The sequence below is a fragment of the Salvelinus namaycush genome, chromosome 23 (genome assembly GCF_016432855.1).
Source record: "Salvelinus namaycush isolate Seneca chromosome 23, SaNama_1.0, whole genome shotgun sequence".
Taxonomy (NCBI): Eukaryota; Metazoa; Chordata; class Actinopteri; order Salmoniformes; family Salmonidae; genus Salvelinus; species Salvelinus namaycush.
This window is the reverse complement of record NC_052329.1, coordinates 43,999,636-44,023,370: the sequence shown is the minus strand read 5'-3', so window position 1 is coordinate 44,023,370 and position 23,735 is coordinate 43,999,636. Positions and strand designations below refer to the sequence as shown.

At 44.5% G+C, this 23,735-nt stretch overlaps 1 protein-coding gene across 1 annotated transcript in view; it reads left to right on the top strand.

Moving 5' to 3' along the window:
• Nucleotides 1–2,006: 2,006 nt before the first annotated feature.
• Nucleotides 2,007–23,735, top strand: part of LOC120018467 (coagulation factor IX-like) — a 45,064-nt gene continuing 23,335 nt past the window's right edge. Inside the window, exons 1-2 of the mRNA XM_038961692.1 lie at nt 2,007–2,208; nt 2,759–2,925. Of these exons, the coding sequence (XP_038817620.1) occupies nt 2,139–2,208; nt 2,759–2,925 (237 nt within the window). The 5' untranslated portion in view covers nt 2,007–2,138. The remainder of the gene's footprint in view (nt 2,209–2,758; nt 2,926–23,735) is intronic.

Here is a 23,735-nt window from a genome sequence, read left to right as displayed (position 1 = left end):
ATTTCTTATATGCATTGTACCGGATATGTTGTCCCAGAGTTTGAATGTGTTTGAACCAGGATATTTCTGAAAATTATGTGGGATGCCAGGTACTGTAATATGCTCCCAAAAGAGAAAGACTGGAAGAGGTCTGAACTACAAGGATAAGCAGTGACAATCAACCAATCACTCTAATGAATCGAACCATGTGCATGTGTAATTTCTTTCTCTGTATGTCTCTCCTCATCCATGTCCTTTTTATACAGATTACAATTTCAACTACCTAGGTTGAATGTGGGGCTGGTGAACTAGACGACCTTGCTTTGTCACCAGACGTCCTATGTTAGAGCGTGAAGCTCCCCCGATGGTCGTGTTCAGTAGCGCACACCATAGTGAAATGATTGGCAAGGAAAAACAAAGATCTGTGTTCTTATCAGAGAATCAGGTTTCAAAAAGTTTCCCACCTACTGAACAAGACTTATTATGTATTGTATGGAAAAGCCAAACTCAACCATGCCTTACATAATCTACAAACTCTCACATATCGGGCAGGTCTCAGGGTCTGTGGAGCACGTTTCGGCACTCTTTGGTGTCAAGTAGAGTTACAGTAGATCTGTGTCACATTTTTCAAACAATGAACACTGCTTTAAGATTATTCTCCTCAGTGAATGTAGTTTCCCCAGACCCAGATTAAGCCTACTTCTGGATTAGAAAGGCACACTTAATGGAGAATATACCTCAGAAGTGCTTTTTAGTTCAGGAGTAGACTCAATCTGGGTCCAAGAAACCGGACGGTAATGCTTAGAGCCTCTAGTTTTTCCTGACCATGTTATATCCTGAAACTCAACTCGACCACTAGCCCCTACCCCCGTTGGCACTTGTGTAGATCTGAGAGGATTGGATAGGAAAATAAGCAGCATGGTGGTAGCTCAGTTTTTCCCTCTGACGGGCCAGGTGGAATTGTCGCAAATTACTCTTACCTATCCTCTTAGGTCTGCACAAGTGAATAAGAGGTACGGGGTTTATTTGGGATTCAGGGAATATCTAGGGTATAATAAGTAGGCCCAGTGTACTTCCTGGTTAAGTACCTGGGTCAGGAGAAACTCTTTTGCTCCCGGGTGGCGCAGTGGTCTAGGGCACTGCATCGCAGTGCTAGCTGCGCCACCAGAGTCTCTGGGTTCGCGCCCAGGCTGGGCTGGGTTCGCGCCCAGGCTCTGTCGCAGCCGGCCGCAACCGGGAGGTCCGTGGGGCGACGCACAATTGGCATAGCGTCGTCCGGGTTAGGGAGGGTTTGGCCGGTAGGGATATCCTTGTCTCAGTATGTAAAAATGTATGCACTCTACTGTAAGTCGCTCTGGATAAGAGCGTCTGCTAAATGACTAAAATGTAAATGTAGTCATGTTCTCTCCCGCTCAGTCTTGTGTGGATGTCAGAGTTGTGTTTTATGTTCTCATTATTATGGTCTGTATGGTCATATCATTTCCCTCCTCACAACCTTTGGGGTTGTCCCTTTTTTCTTTGCTTGTCCTGAATCGTGAACCCCTGGGAAGTGGTCTCTAACGTTCCAGTACTTATTGATAATTTATACGTTAGAAATAATACTGAATGCTATACCTCTCTTTTCCATGTACATAACCCCAACGCCCTGGGCTGTAATATGGCTGTCTTGTACAGTGAAATACCACCATCCTGTAATAAAAATTGTCTGTGTGAGTTGGGTCTTTGGATATGTTTCTTTAGTAATTTCCTTCACGTGGATTACATTCAAGATTTAAATTGTTTCAAAATGTTTAGTTCGTAAATTGAAGGTGAAACATTGTGCTGAATATTCCCGGGCCACACTTTAGAACTATGGCAGATGAAAATGTGTTTCTCAATAAAACATTGTCTCATGATACTTTAGAATCACACACATGAATGAGTATGATGAGTAGTGCACAACTGTTGAGTGACTTGAATGCTGCCTTGGCTAGTGCCAATGATTCACTGTGTCAATATTTAGAATCTAGTTAAAGATCAATTGCCGAGCTTGTGGGGAAAAGCCACCATTTTAGCAGGCGCCCACAGAAAACGGTAGGTTCTCTCTCGTAACTAAATCTAGATTAGTGAACCTAGCTGATCCCAGTTCAATCCCTTCAACTTCTACCTGGAGCGGAGGGATGTCACAGTCCGACGGTTGGCTCCTCACAGTACTTCTGGTCTCAGTCGGTTCCCTGTTTGAATCAAAAGGTAACACCTCACCTTGTAGTCAGTGGAAAGTGCCTATTTATTGTACTGTATTTGCAATATGTAATTAAACCACCTACCTCAATTCCAGCTTACTAGATACTTGATGAGATATTTACTTTTGTGATGGGTGTCGTACATGGCTGATATTCTCACTCCAGTAACTTAAAATGGAACTCAGTTCAGTGATATGATTAAGCTACACAACTAAAACCAGCAAATCTCTGCTCGAGGCTCTTGTCAATGGGTTACAGACATCAGTATTGTATATAAATGCAACTTAAAACACTTTTTTTCCTTCAAAGAAGCATGGGCCTACATTAATGTGTTGGTATTGAACCCACAACCCTGCCATTGTCAGCATCATGCTCTTACCAACTGAGCCACACAGGACTGCAGTGTTGTGCCCACTCTGGGGTGAAATTTCCCCTAGGTACAGATCAAGGATCAGCTTCCCCTCCCTCAATCCTAACCTTAACCATAAGTGGGGGAAATGCTAAACTGACCCAAAATCAACATTTAGGGGCAACTTCACCCTACTCTGTTTGTACAGTGTTTCTGGAGCAGAGGCATGCAGTGCAGCTACTCCGAGGGCCCCGGCGGCCCAGGGCCAACTTCTTCCTTGAGGAGATGATGCCCGGCAACCTGGAGCGGGAGTGCTACGAGGAGACCTGTTCCCAGGAGGAGGCTGCCGAGATCTTCCAGACCAAGGAGAAGACGGTACTAGAACAGCTCCATCACATGAAAGCTCTGGTGCAGGGAATTCGCACTCGCCCCCTGGACCAGAGCTTATGAACGCTCTGTTCATACTTTGCAGTTTGCACTAACGTGTCCTATGTCAGGATTTTGACCACATTCTGATTGTGCCCTCATCTGGCCACAGTGCGGACACAGTGGACCAATAAGAGATACATTTTAATACCATGTATAGACTTACTGAGCCTTGATTAGATAGTGATTGGATCATCTTGACTGGAAGACAAACTCAAGGTTACTTGCGTGACTCCGGTTCTCTGATATTATGAGTGCGACATCTCACTAGTGGAATTAACCAGAATCTCCTAAGTATCTCGAAGAACCAATCATATATGTCTGTCAGTGCACCACCCTTCATACTGAAGAGCCACACGCCTGCCCTCGGATCGCTCTCGAGCGTACCGAACTTCCTCACACTCTTGCAAGTAGGAAAATGTGGTGAGCTGTCTCACTCATAATATCAAAGGACCGGAGTTACGTAAGTAGCCTTTAGTTCTCTTTCAATTATTCGTTTCGACATCTCACTATTGGGATATGGCTAACTCCCGTATCGCACACGCTCTCTGAAGCCAGATAGTCTCAACCCTCAGAGGCCCCGACACTAAGGACAATATGCGCCAAAGAGGGCGCAGTGACACATCGCAAATCTCCTGCAAGGACATGCCTTTGAGCATTGCCCAAGAGGTAGCCATAGCTCTGGTGGAGTGAGCCTTTAGGCCATCTGGAGGCTGTAACCCCTTGCTTTTATAGGCCAATATAATAGCTTCCACAATATGTGATAACCTTTGACGAGAGAGGGGCCTCCTCTTGCAGGACACAGAGTTGCTTGCGCAAAGCTCTCGTCCTATCCAAGTATATGTGCAGCGTGCGTACTGGACACAAATGGTGCAGCCGCTCCTTTTCCATAAAAAGGAAAACTGGCTTGTGGAAATCCACAAGCTTCAAAGCGAGACAATTGTAATTGCCACTAACTTTGGGCATAAAGGCGGAGTTGGGCAACAAGGTGACCTTGGAAAAGCCCCGGGCAAACTGCAGGCGCGAATGGTTAACTGACAGTGCATGTAGCTCACTTAATGTGGTTTTAAAGGAAAGCTATTTAATCTCAGCACATTCCAATGGCTCAAAAGGCTGCTGTGAAATAGCCTCAAGCACAATAGACAAATCCCATGATGAGGCTAAATGCTTGGGAACTGGACATAAGCGACGTGCCACCTTCATGAAATGACATAACGGTTAGTTTTCCCACTGTGTTCTTGACAAAGCCTATATGACAGACCTAAATAGTGGCTAGATAGACCTTAGACAGTGAATAAAGCCTTCCCTCTGTCCCAAAGGTCCTGCAAGAAGTAGAAAACCTCAGATACAGAGCATTGGTTAGGAATGATCTGTTTTTGGTCATACCACTTCTAAAAAAATGCACCACTTATTTCCATACAGTGAGCTTGTAGAAGGGGCCCTAGCACTCTGGATTGTCTCAATGACTACAAAAGGCAAGCCAGTTGCATCCAGATTTAACCTCTCACGGGTCAGGTCCAGAGGGCCATGATTTCCGGGTGAGGGTGGAAAATCTTTCTGTTTGCTTGGGTCAGCAGATCCCTGCGTAACAGTAGTTGACAAGGCTTATTGTATAGCAGGGGAGTGATCTACGCTATCCAGAGCTTGCCTTGCCATCGACGGGCTATCAAGATAAGGGATAAGCCCTTTTCCCTCACTCTGGCCAGAATGGGGAGTGAGGCTGAGGGGAGGAAAAGTGTAAAGCAACACCCTTGGCCAAGGTTGTGCCAGCTCGTCCCCACTCCCAGTGGTGCGTCTCCTGCTAGCATGAAAAGCATTGGGCAGAATGTGTTTTCTTGCGAAGAGATCAACGGACGCTTGACCGTATCTCTCCCAGATCTGTTTCACCACATGGGGAAGGAGTCTCCAGCCCCTTAGATTGGGATTCCCTCTGGAAAATGAGTCCACTCCTATGTTCAGTACTCCCGGGACATATGGGCAGTAGGTGTGCTCTGCTCCACAGAATAATCCAGGAGGATAGTCTGTGTAAGCGCAGGGAGCGAGTTCTACCCTGACAGTCATATTGTCTGTTCCGATCAAGACGTGACAATTCCGATTGGTTAGGTAGAAAATGTATGTGAGCAATGTGGAGTTGTAGGGTACGTTTATTGCATTTCCCTTGTGAACTGCTCCCAGGCCTGTGAGTGACGCATCTGTCGTCACCACTTTCCTTGTTGCCACTACCCCTAGGGGAATGCCATGAACTAAGATCGAGGGGCTCTTCAAGTGATGGAGAGGCGAAAAGCATGCAGAAGTCACATCTATCTGCCGATTGAGGTGACGCCATGCACACAGGCGTTGGGCAAACACCCAGCACTGGAAGTCTCTCAACCTTAGTAGGCAAAGTGGTTCTACCCATCCTGAACATGACCGAGCACCCCCTGCGGAACAGGGAGAGGCACTGTCAGAAAGACGCAATGCCGTCTTCCTAGTGTAGCCTGATCAGAGAGAGAATCCTTACGCCTATGTATTCTATTCTCTGTGTTGGCACCAAACAGCTCTTTTTCAGTTGTGTCTCATACCGTTTCCTCCCAGGACAGGGAGCAAAGCAGGTAATCATCTATGTAGGCGTAGATTCTAAGCCCCTTGTTTCTTAGGGGTGAGAGAGCTGCCTCTACACACCTGCTAAACGTTCGGGGAGTTAACACTAGCCCGAATGGGATAGCAAGGTATTTTTAGGCTGTGCCCTGAAAAGCGAACTTCAGAAACCTGTGTGCTGGCAAGTAAAGGTGAAATAAAATAAAGTGAAAATGAGCATCCATCAGGCTGGACAGGTTGAGCCACAAAGCTCTATCCCCAACCACTGCAACGCTCATGGCAAGGCTCATGGCAAGGCTCAGCTACCTGTTTGCAGACGTCAATGAGCAAATATCTCATCTGCCATTGATGCCCTGCTAAAGGCGGAAGAGGGCCGAGTGGCTTGCGCCTCCTCATCCTCTTCCTCCTCCGTTGCCTGGAGGAGGTCGGTCATACCCTCTCCATCATCCTCTTCGAAAACGAGGTCCCCTTCCCCCTCCTCTGGAGCCAAGCCCTGGGAAATTGGGTGAAGGTCCTCGGGGTAGCCATCCAAGATGTCAGCCCATGAGGGCTGGGTCTGCGAAGAAGTCTCCCCACTCGATTTAAGAGTAGGAGATGAACTACGTTGGGCAACTCTGCACTCTCATTGGTGGAGTGTGTTAGCAGCAAAACTTTGCAATGGATGCATGACCGGTGGTCGTTGAATGCTGCTTCTGCGTGTTCGACACCCTGCCCGAAATGGTCGCCCCACATAGGCATAGATGTGCCGGTGCTGGGGCAGGGGCCTTGCTTGGTGCCCTCTGAGCCAAGCTAGCAGGTTCCATGGCTCCAGAAAACAGCTAATCCGAGAACAAAGTGAAACGTAACCAGCATTCGCCACTTGGGCTTAGTAGCCTAGCTAGTTAGCACAGTGCTAGCCAGAGAAGCTAACCCTTTAACAATGTGAACATAGCTAGCATTCACCATGTGGGCTAGTAGCCTAGCTAGTTAGGAAAAGGTTAGAGCTATGTTGGTCTTACGACGAACAAACGCGTGGCTCTTGACCAATAAACAGTGACGCTAGGACAGTCAATGGCGTTAGTGGGTTGAGCTAAACGAGAGAGCGAACTAGTAATTCTACCCTTCCAGGTAGAAAAAACAGTTGGTAGGATAGCTAGCCTTGCGGTGAAGCAAATTGTTACCCAAAGCTAAAACTTTTCCTTTTCGATAAAGACATCCAACACAAAAGATGAGAGCTGACAAATCCTGCGCTCACCTTTGAACAGTTAGAGGAAAACAGATCAAGTCGTGCTGAGATGAGCTAAGTAGAACTCTTCTATGAAGAAGAGAGGCGAAAATGATCAGAGGGCAGGCGGGTAGTTCTTTAGTATGAGGGGAAGGACTCCCTCATTCACCACTCGACCTGTATGATTGGTTCTTCAAGCTACTTCGGAGATTCTGGTGAATTCCACTAGTCGACAGAATAAGCGGGTCAGCCGCCTGACTCTAAAGTGAAAATTTGAGTCCCGCAACCGACCCTTCCCCGCAAATAGGCAGATTGAATATGCGCTGTACAGACACGGACGGCATAACACATTTTTGACAGGGGGTGCAGGATATTATTTTTGAAGCCTAATTTAGATATGTTTCTGCTTGTAATTTCCGACATTTGATAGGCTATTTGTTAGTCAACGTGTCTATAATTAGATACATGTAGTTTCTCTTCCGTCATTGCTGCCCTAGAACACTAAATAAACACTGCTCACCAGAATACATTTATGAATTCTTCAATCTAGTTTACATCGCAATTTTCTTTTAAATGGAAAGATTTTCTGTGCGAGATTTCCAGTTTGACCGGTTTTAAGGAAATTTAAAAATGTGAAATGACCCAAAATGTTTGATAAGATTTCAGTTCGGCTTGGATGCATATTTTGTGGTTTAAATACTATCCGTTTGTATGATGCTGATAAAGATAGCACTGTTACAGACGGGTCCTAGTGTAACAGTATAATGTTGATAATTCGTTTTACTTGAGACAGGAGACCAAGTGGAGACATAGGACGAGGTGGATAATTTTATAATAAGGCAGGTTTATTCAAGTGTAAAAATATTATGCAAAGCGTGCAGCACGGCTCTTTCTATCTGATCCGTATGGGGTCGTCAGGAAAAGAGAGAGTTTCCACAGTAGTACAGTTTTATATATAGACAACAAGCAAAGTAGGTTGATCTGCGAGTCTGGCCTTCCGATTGGTCGATCTGGGTCTTGGGTAGTCCTGTACAGGCCTGGTGTCCACGTTCCATTGGTTCCTGAGGTAGTTCTTTGTCTGGAGCTCCAACCCTGAGTTGTGTGTGTCTGAGTGATTGTCATGGGGGAGGGGAGTTGTGGGTGTCGTGCATGTGTCCAATGAGTCCAGCATATGTCCAATATAAAAGGGAGTGTGTATATTGTGTCAACCATAGCTAATGTTGAGAAGTTGTTAAAACAAGTTACCAATATCTAATACAATTCCTTACAAATCCCCCTCTTCACGTCTCACCAGAGACGTGACATAAAGTATATAAAAAGACAAAGCTAAGGGATAAAATTTGTCAGAAGACAAATTTTTTTAATTCCCTCTCTTCACGTCTCACAAGAGACGTGACATAAAAGTATCTTAGTCCTCAAATAGATAGACAGGTCCAGCTTCCCCATCCTCAAGCAATGGGAACATTTGGGCCCTTTCCTGATTAGGGTCTATGGCTGCAGTTATAACACGGCTAGCAAGCGTGCGCGCACATGGAATGCAACAGCATCCACAAAGTACAAGAATGGCCGCAAAAACAGAAATTGATACTAGGATGGAGGAAACCAGCGTCTTATATTTACCAAAAGCATCCATCCATGAGTCCCACATAGTAGTGTCCACTCCAGAATGCTGTTTCATCTTACCATTAAGGGTACGAAGTCCCTCCAATGCTACAGTCAGACTCCCATCCGTAGCTGTGTTATTGGGAATGAAAGTACAACACTGTTCACCAAACATTTGCACAGACCCCCCCCCGTTCAGCCAATAACATATCAACCGCGATTCTATTTTGAAATGCCATCAGGGACGTAGCTGCCAATTGTCCATGGACCGCCTCGAAGCCTTGTTGAGTCCAATTGCCCAGTTTCTGGACATTAAAATGAATGTAGTTAATTCTGTCCACATTTTTATTAACTGTACACCACCAACAAAATGATGATTCAAACCCAGCTGTCACTTGGTCCGCCAGTTTATATTCATCTGGCACCCCCTAGGGACACCAATAGCATCAATGTAAGTTGAGTCGTAAATGAGCAAGGACCAAAAAGGAGACCACTCCAATAACTACCCCTGGAGTGGCCAACCACACATTAGTAAACCAAAAAACGAGAATATGTTAAACCCTCCGGTCCATCCCTCTATACAACCTGTACCAGGTGGGCTCGTCGCCACCCGGGAACTTCAAACCTTCACAACAGGGAGGACAAACATCACTTTTTATTCATTCAACAACATCATCTACAGCAAACCAAGGGTCCTCCTCTGTCAGCCCACTCTCCTGCGGAAGCTCGTTTTCGTATCAGCCTCTCCAACTGGAGCATCAACCAGAGGCCCCTTACACATCTGTAACAAACTTCTTCAAACAAGGTATGATACAGGCAACACAGAAATGAAAAACCACAACTAGTGTCAGAAATCCAGTAATCGTCCTTGCAGTGTACTTACCAAAACAACCACCCAGCCAGGGGAACAGTCCACTCTCCTCCACACCTGCAAGACCCTTCATCTCCACTGATAACCTTGCCAACCCACTCAGAGCTTTTGAAATGCTCCCATCCGGACTAGTATTGTTAGGAACAAACGTGCAACACTGTTACACCTCCCTTGTTGGCCAGACTTATGTCCAGTGTTAGTCTATTGTGTCTACTGGTTTGTGAGGCAGCATCCAATTGTTCAGCCATCCCTGTAAGTCCTGTGTGGGTGTGTTTATAATTGATCCAGACCTTTTGTTTTAACATCAACAATAGCTGGGCCAATGATGGGCATCAGATGCCACAGGCCATCATTCCTGGTTAATGTCTGGAATTCGTGGGGGACCCCTATTGGGACCCCCAACAGGTTGGTGTGCATGTTATCTGTACCCTCGGACCAAGGAGCGTCACGTTTCTGCCGTCTCCTGGGTTGGTCCCAAGCCTCTGTGTCCTGTGTAGCTTCCCAGAAGTTGATTAGCTATCATAATAGGCAACGGTGGTATCAGACTGGCCAAAACACATGAGCAACGACAATTTCCTTTCAAAAAATGGGGTCAACCGCCTGGCAGGTCCACACATCCACCATACATCAGCAACACCTCTAGTTAATAGTGGTATTAGTGATGCAGGTAGTAGCAGGGAGCCTTCCATAGTCTATACCTCTACCTGTACCAGTGTTACAGCTGTTATGTCCCCCATATGCCTTAACTCCCCACGGTCCTTCTGGGGAGGGACTTCTGGGAACACAAGACTCAGAGTTTTGCACAGGGTTAAATTTGGATGCACATCCAACCTTCCCCATTACTTAGGACAAATGGGTGAGCAGCCAGAATAGGTCTGGCATGTCCACATACGACACAGTCCTTTCTATTAAGTGTTTTGTAGGCCAAACACATATTCTCCCTTTCCTCATAAACAGTTTCAGTCCCCAAATGTTCACTATCTGAGATGTCTTTTATATTTATTATCTGTACCAGATTGGAGAGCTTAGGTGATGGCGTGGGACTTGGTCTTGAAGTGGTGGAGTAGGCCGGCTGAACCCTGGTCCGTTGGAACTGGTGGTGGTTCTGGCAGCACTGCGATGGTAACCTCCCCATCATATCCTTATCAGACAGCTCAGGACTACAGGCAGTCCTGTAAAACCCCACCCTCTCCCAGAGAACACATCATCAGCCAGAGATCAAGCAACACTTTCACTTCTATGAACGAACACAGTGAGGAAAGGTCAGGGGCAGGGAATTCTTCATTAAGGAGTTGATCCCCGAGCTCTATTAGCAACAGTTCTTCTCCTTAACTCTGTGATCATTCGGCAGTGTCAGTGTGTCTCACCCTCCAAGTGCGATATGCCCCCAGGTCGAGTGATTCACCTTCTCCCTTAATTCACCTGCAATGTATAAACTCTTAGACATACAGGTTTGGTTAGCAAACAGTTCCTCATTTGTTCTTTCTGATTATATATTTAACTTCTATGCCTAATTATTTATTTATTTTTTTAGCTATAAATGTTTAATTTTAAATAAGTTTATTATCCAATAGGCCCCATCCTTTCCTAGTCCACAATGTACCCTCCTTCGTTTGATACCTGGCTCTGGCCAGGTATCAACCTTACCTACTCTAAATAATAACTTAGTACATCATATTCTAGGAACGTCCCTTTTATTCCCCGCATATCCAATTCTCCCTTTGGCGTACATTCATATCTATTCTTTTCTAATTCTCTGTCAAGTGACTTATCTATTTTGAAATGTATCTGTGCTGCTTAAATATGTTAACCCCTTTCTCTCCTATCTTATTTCACAGCCTACCTTGCTCATTTCCTGGTCCACCCTCCCCACTCTGCTCTCAAACCTTCAAGGTCTGAACAGTGCGGGGTAGACCCATCTGTCTGCCTTTTTGTAATAATAGTCAATAACAACTGTGTGTTCCTTTACAATATTAACTAAGTGTCTCACTGTTTTGACTTTATCTGCATGGATTTAAAAATAACCACAGGTCTTATAGTGTCAACCTTTAAAGTCCTAACATAACCTTAATTAACCTATCTCTATCTTCTAATGGCCAATACAAATGCTTACCTTATGGTCAAGAGTTATAAACTCTATTATAATCAATTTACCTCAAAACTAGTATCCCAAATGACACAATCTCATTATTCTCACCACATTTCCCCGCGAGTGATCAAGTCGCCGGAAAATGCAATGGAAACAGAAAACAGGTCAAAATGTTACACCTACATTCGTGTTCCATATCTAAACATACCAAAAGAACCCTTTATCTTCTCAAAGTCCCTTGCCTAAATAAAACTCAGAAAGTAAAACTCCTATTCCCATATGAGTGTATTCTTTTAAGATATCTTATCTCTGGGTACACGGAAACCCTTAACCTTAATGTTTACTCCAAAAAACAAAATTATGTCACCAGCATTCAACCAGTCGGCTGGGAGACCATTTGGGTGCTGCAATACTGCCATCTTCTGTCCATTCTCTGCATAGCTCTCCACCCACTCTTATTCAACCTTCTCAATTTGAGCCATATTAGTTTCTTATTTTAACTATTGTTTTCTAAATTTTTGATTTTTTTTAAATTTTTTAATCTATTATTACCTAGTTAGACTAGAGTGTCCGTGACATACATCCATGGGGATCCGGTTATAGTTATTCTATTAACCATGTGAAAGTGCCCAGGGACACCCCAAATGTCAAATAAGGGGCCAGATATCCCTAGCCTTGCCCAGGGAGGGAGAAATATCCCTCTAACTGGGCGAGGTTCCTTTATCAGGGGAGGCGGAGTTTGATACCGCATCACCTGAGTCAGGAATGTCTTCATTTGGAATCGAATTTAAGCTGTTTAAATCAGCTCTGACTTCTGTCCGTGTTCTAGAAGGGATTGGGGCTGGAGTGCAATGTGTGAGGTGGTGCCAAGGTGCGCCTGATTTACCTTTGACCTGGACTGAGTGTGAAGTAACCTCCCTCACTTCGTACTGTCCAGTCCACCTGGGTTCTAGCCACTTTCTCTTGTGGACATTAACCCCACCCAGTCACCAATTTTTACCTTCCGTGTGCCAGATCTCCCTTCTGCTTCCCCGTTGGACCTTGTGAATCTGTGTGGAGAGAGCTGCAGAAAGTTCCGTCAATTATCAAACATTACAATTTGTTGTACATCAAGGGCGGGCATATGACCTCCCTTCCTTGGTGAACCCAGCATGACTCCTCCAGCCATTGTCTCATGAGGAGAGAGATGGGTGCCTGCACCTGGAGAGGCTATCATGGCCAGCAACGCCAGGGGCAGGACTTTAACCCAAATCAACTTCAAACCTGCACATACATTTGATTGGCGCGTTCCACGAGACTTATGAGATTGTGGCCTGTACACTAACCCCATCATTAAACCACATCCATTAATCAGTTGACATTTACACATCCGACCCTATTGGTACATGGAGCGTTTGTCATTAAACAACACACATGAGTTCGGTTTGCAGCCACTTAATGACCTATTTTGCATCCTCCCCTGCTGTTGGTATTGCCTCAACCCATTTAGAGAACCTGTCTACCATAACTAACAGGTACCTTTTTTCATTTGTCACATTGTCTTTCCCCATATCTGTGTGTGTTGGTGAGTGGTTCGTTCCCCAGGTCAGGTCTCCGTTTCAGTTCCTGTGCAGCTCTTTCTGCACAGGAGTGGGGTAGACCTTCAGCATTGAGTGCGTCTGCCGTGTTTTTGTCAGTGTTGACAAATGTGATGTGTGATTGTGTGCATTTATTCTGGATTTTCGTTTTCCTTTCAGCGCTGAACGTGAATTCTTTGCTCATCAGATATGCTGCAACCCCATGGTGGGTGTGGATTTCCAATGGATGGCACATTATCATGTGGGCTGTTTTCCCAATAGCTTTTGCCACTGCAGCCACATACCTGGAGCATGTGGTTTGTCCTGCTTCAATGTGGTCCAGTTTGGAGGAGTGATACCTCAACACTCTTCTCTCCCCCTCTAGGTTCTGGAAAAGGATGGATGATGTAAATCCTTCTTTTTCAGAAACATCCAGATGGAACTTGTTTTTTTTAGTCAGGTGCTGTTAGGGCTACTGCCACTTAGAGATCTGTTTTCAAGAGTGCAAAAGCCTTTGATGCTTCAGTAGTTCAGGTCAATGATGAGTGTAGGTTAGTGGTGAGCAGCTTCAGGGCCATGGGGCATATTCGTCAGCCATGCCCTGAAAAGGGGGAGGTGATTGCTGATTCGGGTCTGGATTGGGGTGATTGTATGCGGGTTGAAGGGCCGCACGTGGTTGATACATCATTGGCCTGACTCCCCCTTAGTCTAGGGGCGTATCCTCGTCCCCTTTTGGCCAGAAACTGGCTTTGGGCCGGGGTTATTGGGTGCGGACACTGTCGCACCATATGCCCAGCTTGTTTACAATTATGACAGCTTCCATAAGATCCAGAGTACCTCTGGGGCTGTCCCCATGTGGGTGAATAGTTTGATTGTGGTAGTGGGTAGTAGGGTTGTAGTGGTGGTTCCGATGAAGGGTATGGCTGAAACGGGTAGGCATACGGCAGTTGGAATGGCTGCTCCTGGGGTGGGTGTATAGGTGGTCCCTGCTGGGTGAAGATGGGTAGTTGTTGTTGCTGTATCATTCGGGAAACAGTTTTTTCAATGATTTGTGAGATTTCTTGTTGGTCTTCAGCCACCATCTGTTTCTTGGGTTTCTCTCCTTTCTGGGCCTCTTTCAATTGTAGTTTCAAAAGTTGTACCTGTAGGGACTGGATTTGTGTTTCAGCCCCTCCCTTACCCTTATTGTATTGGGTAATGTGGTGATGCACATGGGAGTTGAACTGAGCCTGGGGAATTGCCATTAACCCCACAGTGCCCCTGAGATGGGTTGGGGCCGATGGGGCTGCTGTGGTGGTAGGTGGGGCGTCATTATTGTTGGGCCTGCCCTCTTTGGTGTCAGTTGGTGCTCCAGTGACCACTCCCATCGTATCAGGTTTCCGGTAAGGGAGAGCTTTTCTAATTTCCTCAATTGCCCATAATCCTATTTTCATCTCAGCCTCTGCCTTCTCCCTCTGCTTTGTCCCTTCTTTTTTAAATAAGTGAATTTGTGTTTGGGGACGATAGTCGTGGTCATTTTGTCGTTGAGCTATGTCTGGGTCTATTATTATCTTTGTATACTTTAGCCCGTCACTGATCGAAACCAGCGATGTATTTTTCTTCCTCTAACCTCCCCCAGTCTGGTGTCCGACTCGCGTGGACAAAGGATTTTATTGCCGTGTATTCGATGAATTATTTTCGTTTTCCAACAATATTTCAGCTATCTCTTTTTGAAACAATATACGAATGTATTCATGCGCTCCTGTTATAATTGGAATGACAGTTTTGGGTATTTATAATAAAAAAAATATTATTGCTTTTCGCTAAATTAATTAATTAAATACTTTGGCAAAATATTTCAGAAGTTTCCTTTGGGGACAATATACTAATGAATTCAGGCGCTCCTGATATAATTAGGAATGGCAATTATAAGACCTTTAACTCGAGAGATATTATTTCTTTTAACTTTCCCGGTTAATTTAAACTTTTTCCGATTAATTAAATACTTTGCCAAAACATTTCAGAAATTTTCCTTTGGGGACAATATACTAGTAATTCACGCGCTTCTATAATAATTTTCAAATGAATTCTATCCCTTAAGGATTTACCAACAGTATAAGAGGGGAAAACCAGGTCAACTCATCAACCGTAAATGGCTGCTTCACCGTGGCACACAGATTCTGACTCGGCGGTCACCACTAACGGAGCCTGAACTTAGCTTATAGCTAATTAGTAGCAATAGATCTCGTGGAACGCTCAATCACACACATTAATTTGGAGAGTTTCAGGTTTAATACCCTTGCTCCTATTTCAAGCTTAGATTTATCACCGATGCTCCTAGTTGAAAAATGTTTCAACTAGTCCCAGATTACTAATGCGACTTGAACAGCATTAATTTGGAGAGTTTCAGGTTTAATACCCTTGCTCCTATTTCAAGCTTAGATTTATCACCGATGCTCCTAGTTGAAAAATGTTTCAACTAGTCCCAGATTACTAATGCGACTTGAATCCCAATACGCCAAGCTTAGATTTATCACCGATGCTTCTAGTGGAGTGCCATATCCACTAGCCTCAGATTACTAATACGACTTGAACAGGCTACATTACATTTCAACACTTTGAGTTTCAAGTTTAATACCATTACTCCTATATCAAGCTTAGGTTTATCCCCGATGCTCCTAGTGGGGTGCCATGTCCACTAGTCCCAGATTACTAATTCGACTTGAACGGCGTCAAGCTTAGATTTATCCCCGATACTCCTAGTTGAAGAACAATTCAACTAGTTCCAGATTACTAATTCGACTTGAACGGCGTCAAGCTTAGATTTATCCCCGATACTCCTAGTTGAAGAACAATTCAACTAGTTCCAGATTACTAATTCGACTTGATTTTATACTTCGCAAATATCTTTACACAATGCCTTAGATTCTAAACAATTCCACATAAATTTAGCAACAATTCACACTCACCTCAGTACTTCTGATCATTAAATTTAGATATTGGCTATAATACAATATGCAGATTTTGATTAAACCGGCTCTGCTTACCTTAATATTTTCGAGCTCTTTGATCAGTTTCCTGGGTGAGTTGAATCGCCGACGTCTCCCTCGAGCGGGTCACCTCTCCTTCTTGAATCTTTCTCCCTCTCGTCTCCTGTCCGATGAATTTTCTATTGGGCCGAATTCAAATATGTTTTAACCATCCTCTGCTACCAAGTCTGTTGATAATTCGTTTTACTTGAGACAGGAGACCAAGTGGAGACATAGGACGAGGTGGATAATTTTATAATAAGGCAGGTTTATTCAAGTGTAAAAATATTATGCAAAGCGTGCAGCACGGCTCTTTCTATCTGATCCGTATGGGGTCGTCAGGAAAAGAGAGAGTTTCCACAGTAGTACAGTTTTATATATAGACAACAAGCAAAGTAGGTTGATCTGCGAGTCTGGCCTTCCGATTGGTCGATCTGGGTCTTGGGTAGTCCTGTACAGGCCTGGTGTCCACGTTCCATTGGTTCCTGAGGTAGTTCTTTGTCTGGAGCTCCAACCCTGAGTTGTGTGTGTCTGAGTGATTGTCATGGGGGAGGGGAGTTGTGGGTGTCGTGCATGTGTCCAATGAGTCCAGCATATGTCCAATATAAAAGGGAGTGTGTATATTGTGTCAACCATAGCTAATGTTGAGAAGTTGTTAAAACAAGTTACCAATATCTAATACAATTCCTTACAAATCCCCCTCTTCACGTCTCACCAGAGACGTGACATAAAGTATATAAAAAGACAAAACTAAAGGATAAAATTTGTCAGAAGACAAATTTTTGATTCCCTCTCTTCACGTCTCACAAGAGACGTGACATAAAAGTATATAAAAAGACAAAGCTAAGGGATAAAATTTGTCAGAAGACAAATTTTTTTAATTCCCTCTCTTCACGTCTCACAAGAGACGTGACATAAAAGTATCTTAGTCCTCAAATAGATAGACAGGTCCAGCTTCCCCATCCTCAAGCAATGGGAACATTTGGGCCCTTTCCTGATTAGGGTCTATGGCTGCAGTTATAACACGGCTAGCAAGCGTGCGCGCACATGGAATGCAACAGCATCCACAAAGTACAAGAATGGCCGCAAAAACAGAAATTGATACTAGGATGGAGGAAACCAGCGTCTTATATTTACCAAAAGCATCCATCCATGAGTCCCACATAGTAGTGTCCACTCCAGAATGCTGTTTCATCTTACCATTAAGGGTACGAAGTCCCTCCAATGCTACAGTCAGACTCCCATCCGTAGCTGTGTTATTGGGAATGAAAGTACAACACTGTTCACCAAACATTTGCACAGACCCCCCCCCGTTCAGCCAATAACATATCAACCGCGATTCTATTTTGAAATGCCATCAGGGACGTAGCTGCCAATTGTCCATGGACCGCCTCGAAGCCTTGTTGAGTCCAATTGCCCAGTTTCTGGACATTAAAATGAATGTAGTTAATTCTGTCCACATTTTTATTAACTGTACACCACCAACAAAATGATGATTCAAACCCAGCTGTCACTTGGTCCGCCAGTTTATATTCATCTGGCACCCCCTAGGGACACCAATAGCATCAATGTAAGTTGAGTCGTAAATGAGCAAGGACCAAAAAGGAGACCACTCCAATAACTACCCCTGGAGTGGCCAACCACACATTAGTAAACCAAAAAACGAGAATATGTTAAACCCTCCGGTCCATCCCTCTATACAACCTGTACCAGGTGGGCTCGTCGCCACCCGGGAACTTCAAACCTTCACAACAGGGAGGACAAACATCACTTTTTATTCATTCAACAACATCATCTACAGCAAACCAAGGGTCCTCCTCTGTCAGCCCACTCTCCTGCGGAAGCTCGTTTTCGTATCAGCCTCTCCAACTGGAGCATCAACCAGAGGCCCCTTACACATCTGTAACAAACTTCTTCAAACAAGGTATGATACAGGCAACACAGAAATGAAAAACCACAACTAGTGTCAGAAATCCAGTAATCGTCCTTGCAGTGTACTTACCAAAACAACCACCCAGCCAGGGGAACAGTCCACTCTCCTCCACACCTGCAAGACCCTTCATCTCCACTGATAACCTTGCCAACCCACTCAGAGCTTTTGAAATGCTCCCATCCGGACTAGTATTGTTAGGAACAAACGTGCAACACTGTTACACCTCCCTTGTTGGCCAGACTTATGTCCAGTGTTAGTCTATTGTGTCTACTGGTTTGTGAGGCAGCATCCAATTGTTCAGCCATCCCTGTAAGTCCTGTGTGGGTGTGTTTATAATTGATCCAGACCTTTTGTTTTAACATCAACAATAGCTGGGCCAATGATGGGCATCAGATGCCACAGGCCATCATTCCTGGTTAATGTCTGGAATTCGTGGGGGACCCCTATTGGGACCCCCAACAGGTTGGTGTGCATGTTATCTGTACCCTCGGACCAAGGAGCGTCACGTTTCTGCCGTCTCCTGGGTTGGTCCCAAGCCTCTGTGTCCTGTGTAGCTTCCCAGAAGTTGATTAGCTATCATAATAGGCAACGGTGGTATCAGACTGGCCAAAACACATGAGCAACGACAATTTCCTTTCAAAAAATGGGGTCAACCGCCTGGCAGGTCCACACATCCACCATACATCAGCAACACCTCTAGTTAATAGTGGTATTAGTGATGCAGGTAGTAGCAGGGAGCCTTCCATAGTCTATACCTCTACCTGTACCAGTGTTACAGCTGTTATGTCCCCCATATGCCTTAACTCCCCACGGTCCTTCTGGGGAGGGACTTCTGGGAACACAAGACTCAGAGTTTTGCACAGGGTTAAATTTGGATGCACATCCAACCTTCCCCATTACTTAGGACAAATGGGTGAGCAGCCAGAATAGGTCTGGCATGTCCACATACGACACAGTCCTTTCTATTAAGTGTTTTGTAGGCCAAACACATATTCTCCCTTTCCTCATAAACAGTTTCAGTCCCCAAATGTTCACTATCTGAGATGTCTTTTATATTTATTATCTGTACCAGATTGGAGAGCTTAGGTGATGGCGTGGGACTTGGTCTTGAAGTGGTGGAGTAGGCCGGCTGAACCCTGGTCCGTTGGAACTGGTGGTGGTTCTGGCAGCACTGCGATGGTAACCTCCCCATCATATCCTTATCAGACAGCTCAGGACTACAGGCAGTCCTGTAAAACCCCACCCTCTCCCAGAGAACACATCATCAGCCAGAGATCAAGCAACACTTTCACTTCTATGAACGAACACAGTGAGGAAAGGTCAGGGGCAGGGAATTCTTCATTAAGGAGTTGATCCCCGAGCTCTATTAGCAACAGTTCTTCTCCTTAACTCTGTGATCATTCGGCAGTGTCAGTGTGTCTCACCCTCCAAGTGCGATATGCCCCCAGGTCGAGTGATTCACCTTCTCCCTTAATTCACCTGCAATGTATAAACTCTTAGACATACAGGTTTGGTTAGCAAACAGTTCCTCATTTGTTCTTTCTGATTATATATTTAACTTCTATGCCTAATTATTTATTTATTTTTTTAGCTATAAATGTTTAATTTTAAATAAGTTTATTATCCAATAGGCCCCATCCTTTCCTAGTCCACAATGTACCCTCCTTCGTTTGATACCTGGCTCTGGCCAGGTATCAACCTTACCTACTCTAAATAATAACTTAGTACATCATATTCTAGGAACGTCCCTTTTATTCCCCGCATATCCAATTCTCCCTTTGGCGTACATTCATATCTATTCTTTTCTAATTCTCTGTCAAGTGACTTATCTATTTTGAAATGTATCTGTGCTGCTTAAATATGTTAACCCCTTTCTCTCCTATCTTATTTCACAGCCTACCTTGCTCATTTCCTGGTCCACCCTCCCCACTCTGCTCTCAAACCTTCAAGGTCTGAACAGTGCGGGGTAGACCCATCTGTCTGCCTTTTTGTAATAATAGTCAATAACAACTGTGTGTTCCTTTACAATATTAACTAAGTGTCTCACTGTTTTGACTTTATCTGCATGGATTTAAAAATAACCACAGGTCTTATAGTGTCAACCTTTAAAGTCCTAACATAACCTTAATTAACCTATCTCTATCTTCTAATGGCCAATACAAATGCTTACCTTATGGTCAAGAGTTATAAACTCTATTATAATCAATTTACCTCAAAACTAGTATCCCAAATGACACAATCTCATTATTCTCACCACATTTCCCCGCGAGTGATCAAGTCGCCGGAAAATGCAATGGAAACAGAAAACAGGTCAAAATGTTACACCTACATTCGTGTTCCATATCTAAACATACCAAAAGAACCCTTTATCTTCTCAAAGTCCCTTGCCTAAATAAAACTCAGAAAGTAAAACTCCTATTCCCATATGAGTGTATTCTTTTAAGATATCTTATCTCTGGGTACACGGAAACCCTTAACCTTAATGTTTACTCCAAAAAACAAAATTATGTCACCAGCATTCAACCAGTCGGCTGGGAGACCATTTGGGTGCTGCAATACTGCCATCTTCTGTCCATTCTCTGCATAGCTCTCCACCCACTCTTATTCAACCTTCTCAATTTGAGCCATATTAGTTTCTTATTTTAACTATTGTTTTCTAAATTTTTGATTTTTTTAAATTTTTTAATCTATTATTACCTAGTTAGACTAGAGTGTCCGTGACATACATCCATGGGGATCCGGTTATAGTTATTCTATTAACCATGTGAAAGTGCCCAGGGACACCCCAAATGTCAAATAAGGGGCCAGATATCCCTAGCCTTGCCCAGGGAGGGAGAAATATCCCTCTAACTGGGCGAGGTTCCTTTATCAGGGGAGGCGGAGTTTGATACCGCATCACCTGAGTCAGGAATGTCTTCATTTGGAATCGAATTTAAGCTGTTTAAATCAGCTCTGACTTCTGTCCGTGTTCTAGAAGGGATTGGGGCTGGAGTGCAATGTGTGAGGTGGTGCCAAGGTGCGCCTGATTTACCTTTGACCTGGACTGAGTGTGAAGTAACCTCCCTCACTTCGTACTGTCCAGTCCACCTGGGTTCTAGCCACTTTCTCTTGTGGACATTAACCCCACCCAGTCACCAATTTTTACCTTCCGTGTGCCAGATCTCCCTTCTGCTTCCCCGTTGGACCTTGTGAATCTGTGTGGAGAGAGCTGCAGAAAGTTCCGTCAATTATCAAACATTACAATTTGTTGTACATCAAGGGCGGGCATATGACCTCCCTTCCTTGGTGAACCCAGCATGACTCCTCCAGCCATTGTCTCATGAGGAGAGAGATGGGTGCCTGCACCTGGAGAGGCTATCATGGCCAGCAACGCCAGGGGCAGGACTTTAACCCAAATCAACTTCAAACCTGCACATACATTTGATTGGCGCGTTCCACGAGACTTATGAGATTGTGGCCTGTACACTAACCCCATCATTAAACCACATCCATTAATCAGTTGACATTTACACATCCGACCCTATTGGTACATGGAGCGTTTGTCATTAAACAACACACATGAGTTCGGTTTGCAGCCACTTAATGACCTATTTTGCATCCTCCCCTGCTGTTGGTATTGCCTCAACCCATTTAGAGAACCTGTCTACCATAACTAACAGGTACCTTTTTTCATTTGTCACATTGTCTTTCCCCATATCTGTGTGTGTTGGTGAGTGGTTCGTTCCCCAGGTCAGGTCTCCGTTTCAGTTCCTGTGCAGCTCTTTCTGCACAGGAGTGGGGTAGACCTTCAGCATTGAGTGCGTCTGCCGTGTTTTTGTCAGTGTTGACAAATGTGATGTGTGATTGTGTGCATTTATTCTGGATTTTCGTTTTCCTTTCAGCGCTGAACGTGAATTCTTTGCTCATCAGATATGCTGCAACCCCATGGTGGGTGTGGATTTCCAATGGATGGCACATTATCATGTGGGCTGTTTTCCCAATAGCTTTTGCCACTGCAGCCACATACCTGGAGCATGTGGTTTGTCCTGCTTCAATGTGGTCCAGTTTGGAGGAGTGATACCTCAACACTCTTCTCTCCCCCTCTAGGTTCTGGAAAAGGATGGATGATGTAAATCCTTCTTTTTCAGAAACATCCAGATGGAACTTGTTTTTTTTAGTCAGGTGCTGTTAGGGCTACTGCCACTTAGAGATCTGTTTTCAAGAGTGCAAAAGCCTTTGATGCTTCAGTAGTTCAGGTCAATGATGAGTGTAGGTTAGTGGTGAGCAGCTTCAGGGCCATGGGGCATATTCGTCAGCCATGCCCTGAAAAGGGGGAGGTGATTGCTGATTCGGGTCTGGATTGGGGTGATTGTATGCGGGTTGAAGGGCCGCACGTGGTTGATACATCATTGGCCTGACTCCCCCTTAGTCTAGGGGCGTATCCTCGTCCCCTTTTGGCCAGAAACTGGCTTTGGGCCGGGGTTATTGGGTGCGGACACTGTCGCACCATATGCCCAGCTTGTTTACAATTATGACAGCTTCCATAAGATCCAGAGTACCTCTGGGGCTGTCCCCATGTGGGTGAATAGTTTGATTGTGGTAGTGGGTAGTAGGGTTGTAGTGGTGGTTCCGATGAAGGGTATGGCTGAAACGGGTAGGCATACGGCAGTTGGAATGGCTGCTCCTGGGGTGGGTGTATAGGTGGTCCCTGCTGGGTGAAGATGGGTAGTTGTTGTTGCTGTATCATTCGGGAAACAGTTTTTTCAATGATTTGTGAGATTTCTTGTTGGTCTTCAGCCACCATCTGTTTCTTGGGTTTCTCTCCTTTCTGGGCCTCTTTCAATTGTAGTTTCAAAAGTTGTACCTGTAGGGACTGGATTTGTGTTTCAGCCCCTCCCTTACCCTTATTGTATTGGGTAATGTGGTGATGCACATGGGAGTTGAACTGAGCCTGGGGAATTGCCATTAACCCCACAGTGCCCCTGAGATGGGTTGGGGCCGATGGGGCTGCTGTGGTGGTAGGTGGGGCGTCATTATTGTTGGGCCTGCCCTCTTTGGTGTCAGTTGGTGCTCCAGTGACCACTCCCATCGTATCAGGTTTCCGGTAAGGGAGAGCTTTTCTAATTTCCTCAATTGCCCATAATCCTATTTTCATCTCAGCCTCTGCCTTCTCCCTCTGCTTTGTCCCTTCTTTTTTAAATAAGTGAATTTGTGTTTGGGGACGATAGTCGTGGTCATTTTGTCGTTGAGCTATGTCTGGGTCTATTATTATCTTTGTATACTTTAGCCCGTCACTGATCGAAACCAGCGATGTATTTTTCTTCCTCTAACCTCCCCCAGTCTGGTGTCCGACTCGCGTGGACAAAGGATTTTATTGCCGTGTATTCGATGAATTATTTTCGTTTTCCAACAATATTTCAGCTATCTCTTTTTGAAACAATATACGAATGTATTCATGCGCTCCTGTTATAATTGGAATGACAGTTTTGGGTATTTATAATAAAAAAAATATTATTGCTTTTCGCTAAATTAATTAATTAAATACTTTGGCAAAATATTTCAGAAGTTTCCTTTGGGGACAATATACTAATGAATTCAGGCGCTCCTGATATAATTAGGAATGGCAATTATAAGACCTTTAACTCGAGAGATATTATTTCTTTTAACTTTCCCGGTTAATTTAAACTTTTTCCGATTAATTAAATACTTTGCCAAAACATTTCAGAAATTTTCCTTTGGGGACAATATACTAGTAATTCACGCGCTTCTATAATAATTTTCAAATGAATTCTATCCCTTAAGGATTTACCAACAGTATAAGAGGGGAAAACCAGGTCAACTCATCAACCGTAAATGGCTGCTTCACCGTGGCACACAGATTCTGACTCGGCGGTCACCACTAACGGAGCCTGAACTTAGCTTATAGCTAATTAGTAGCAA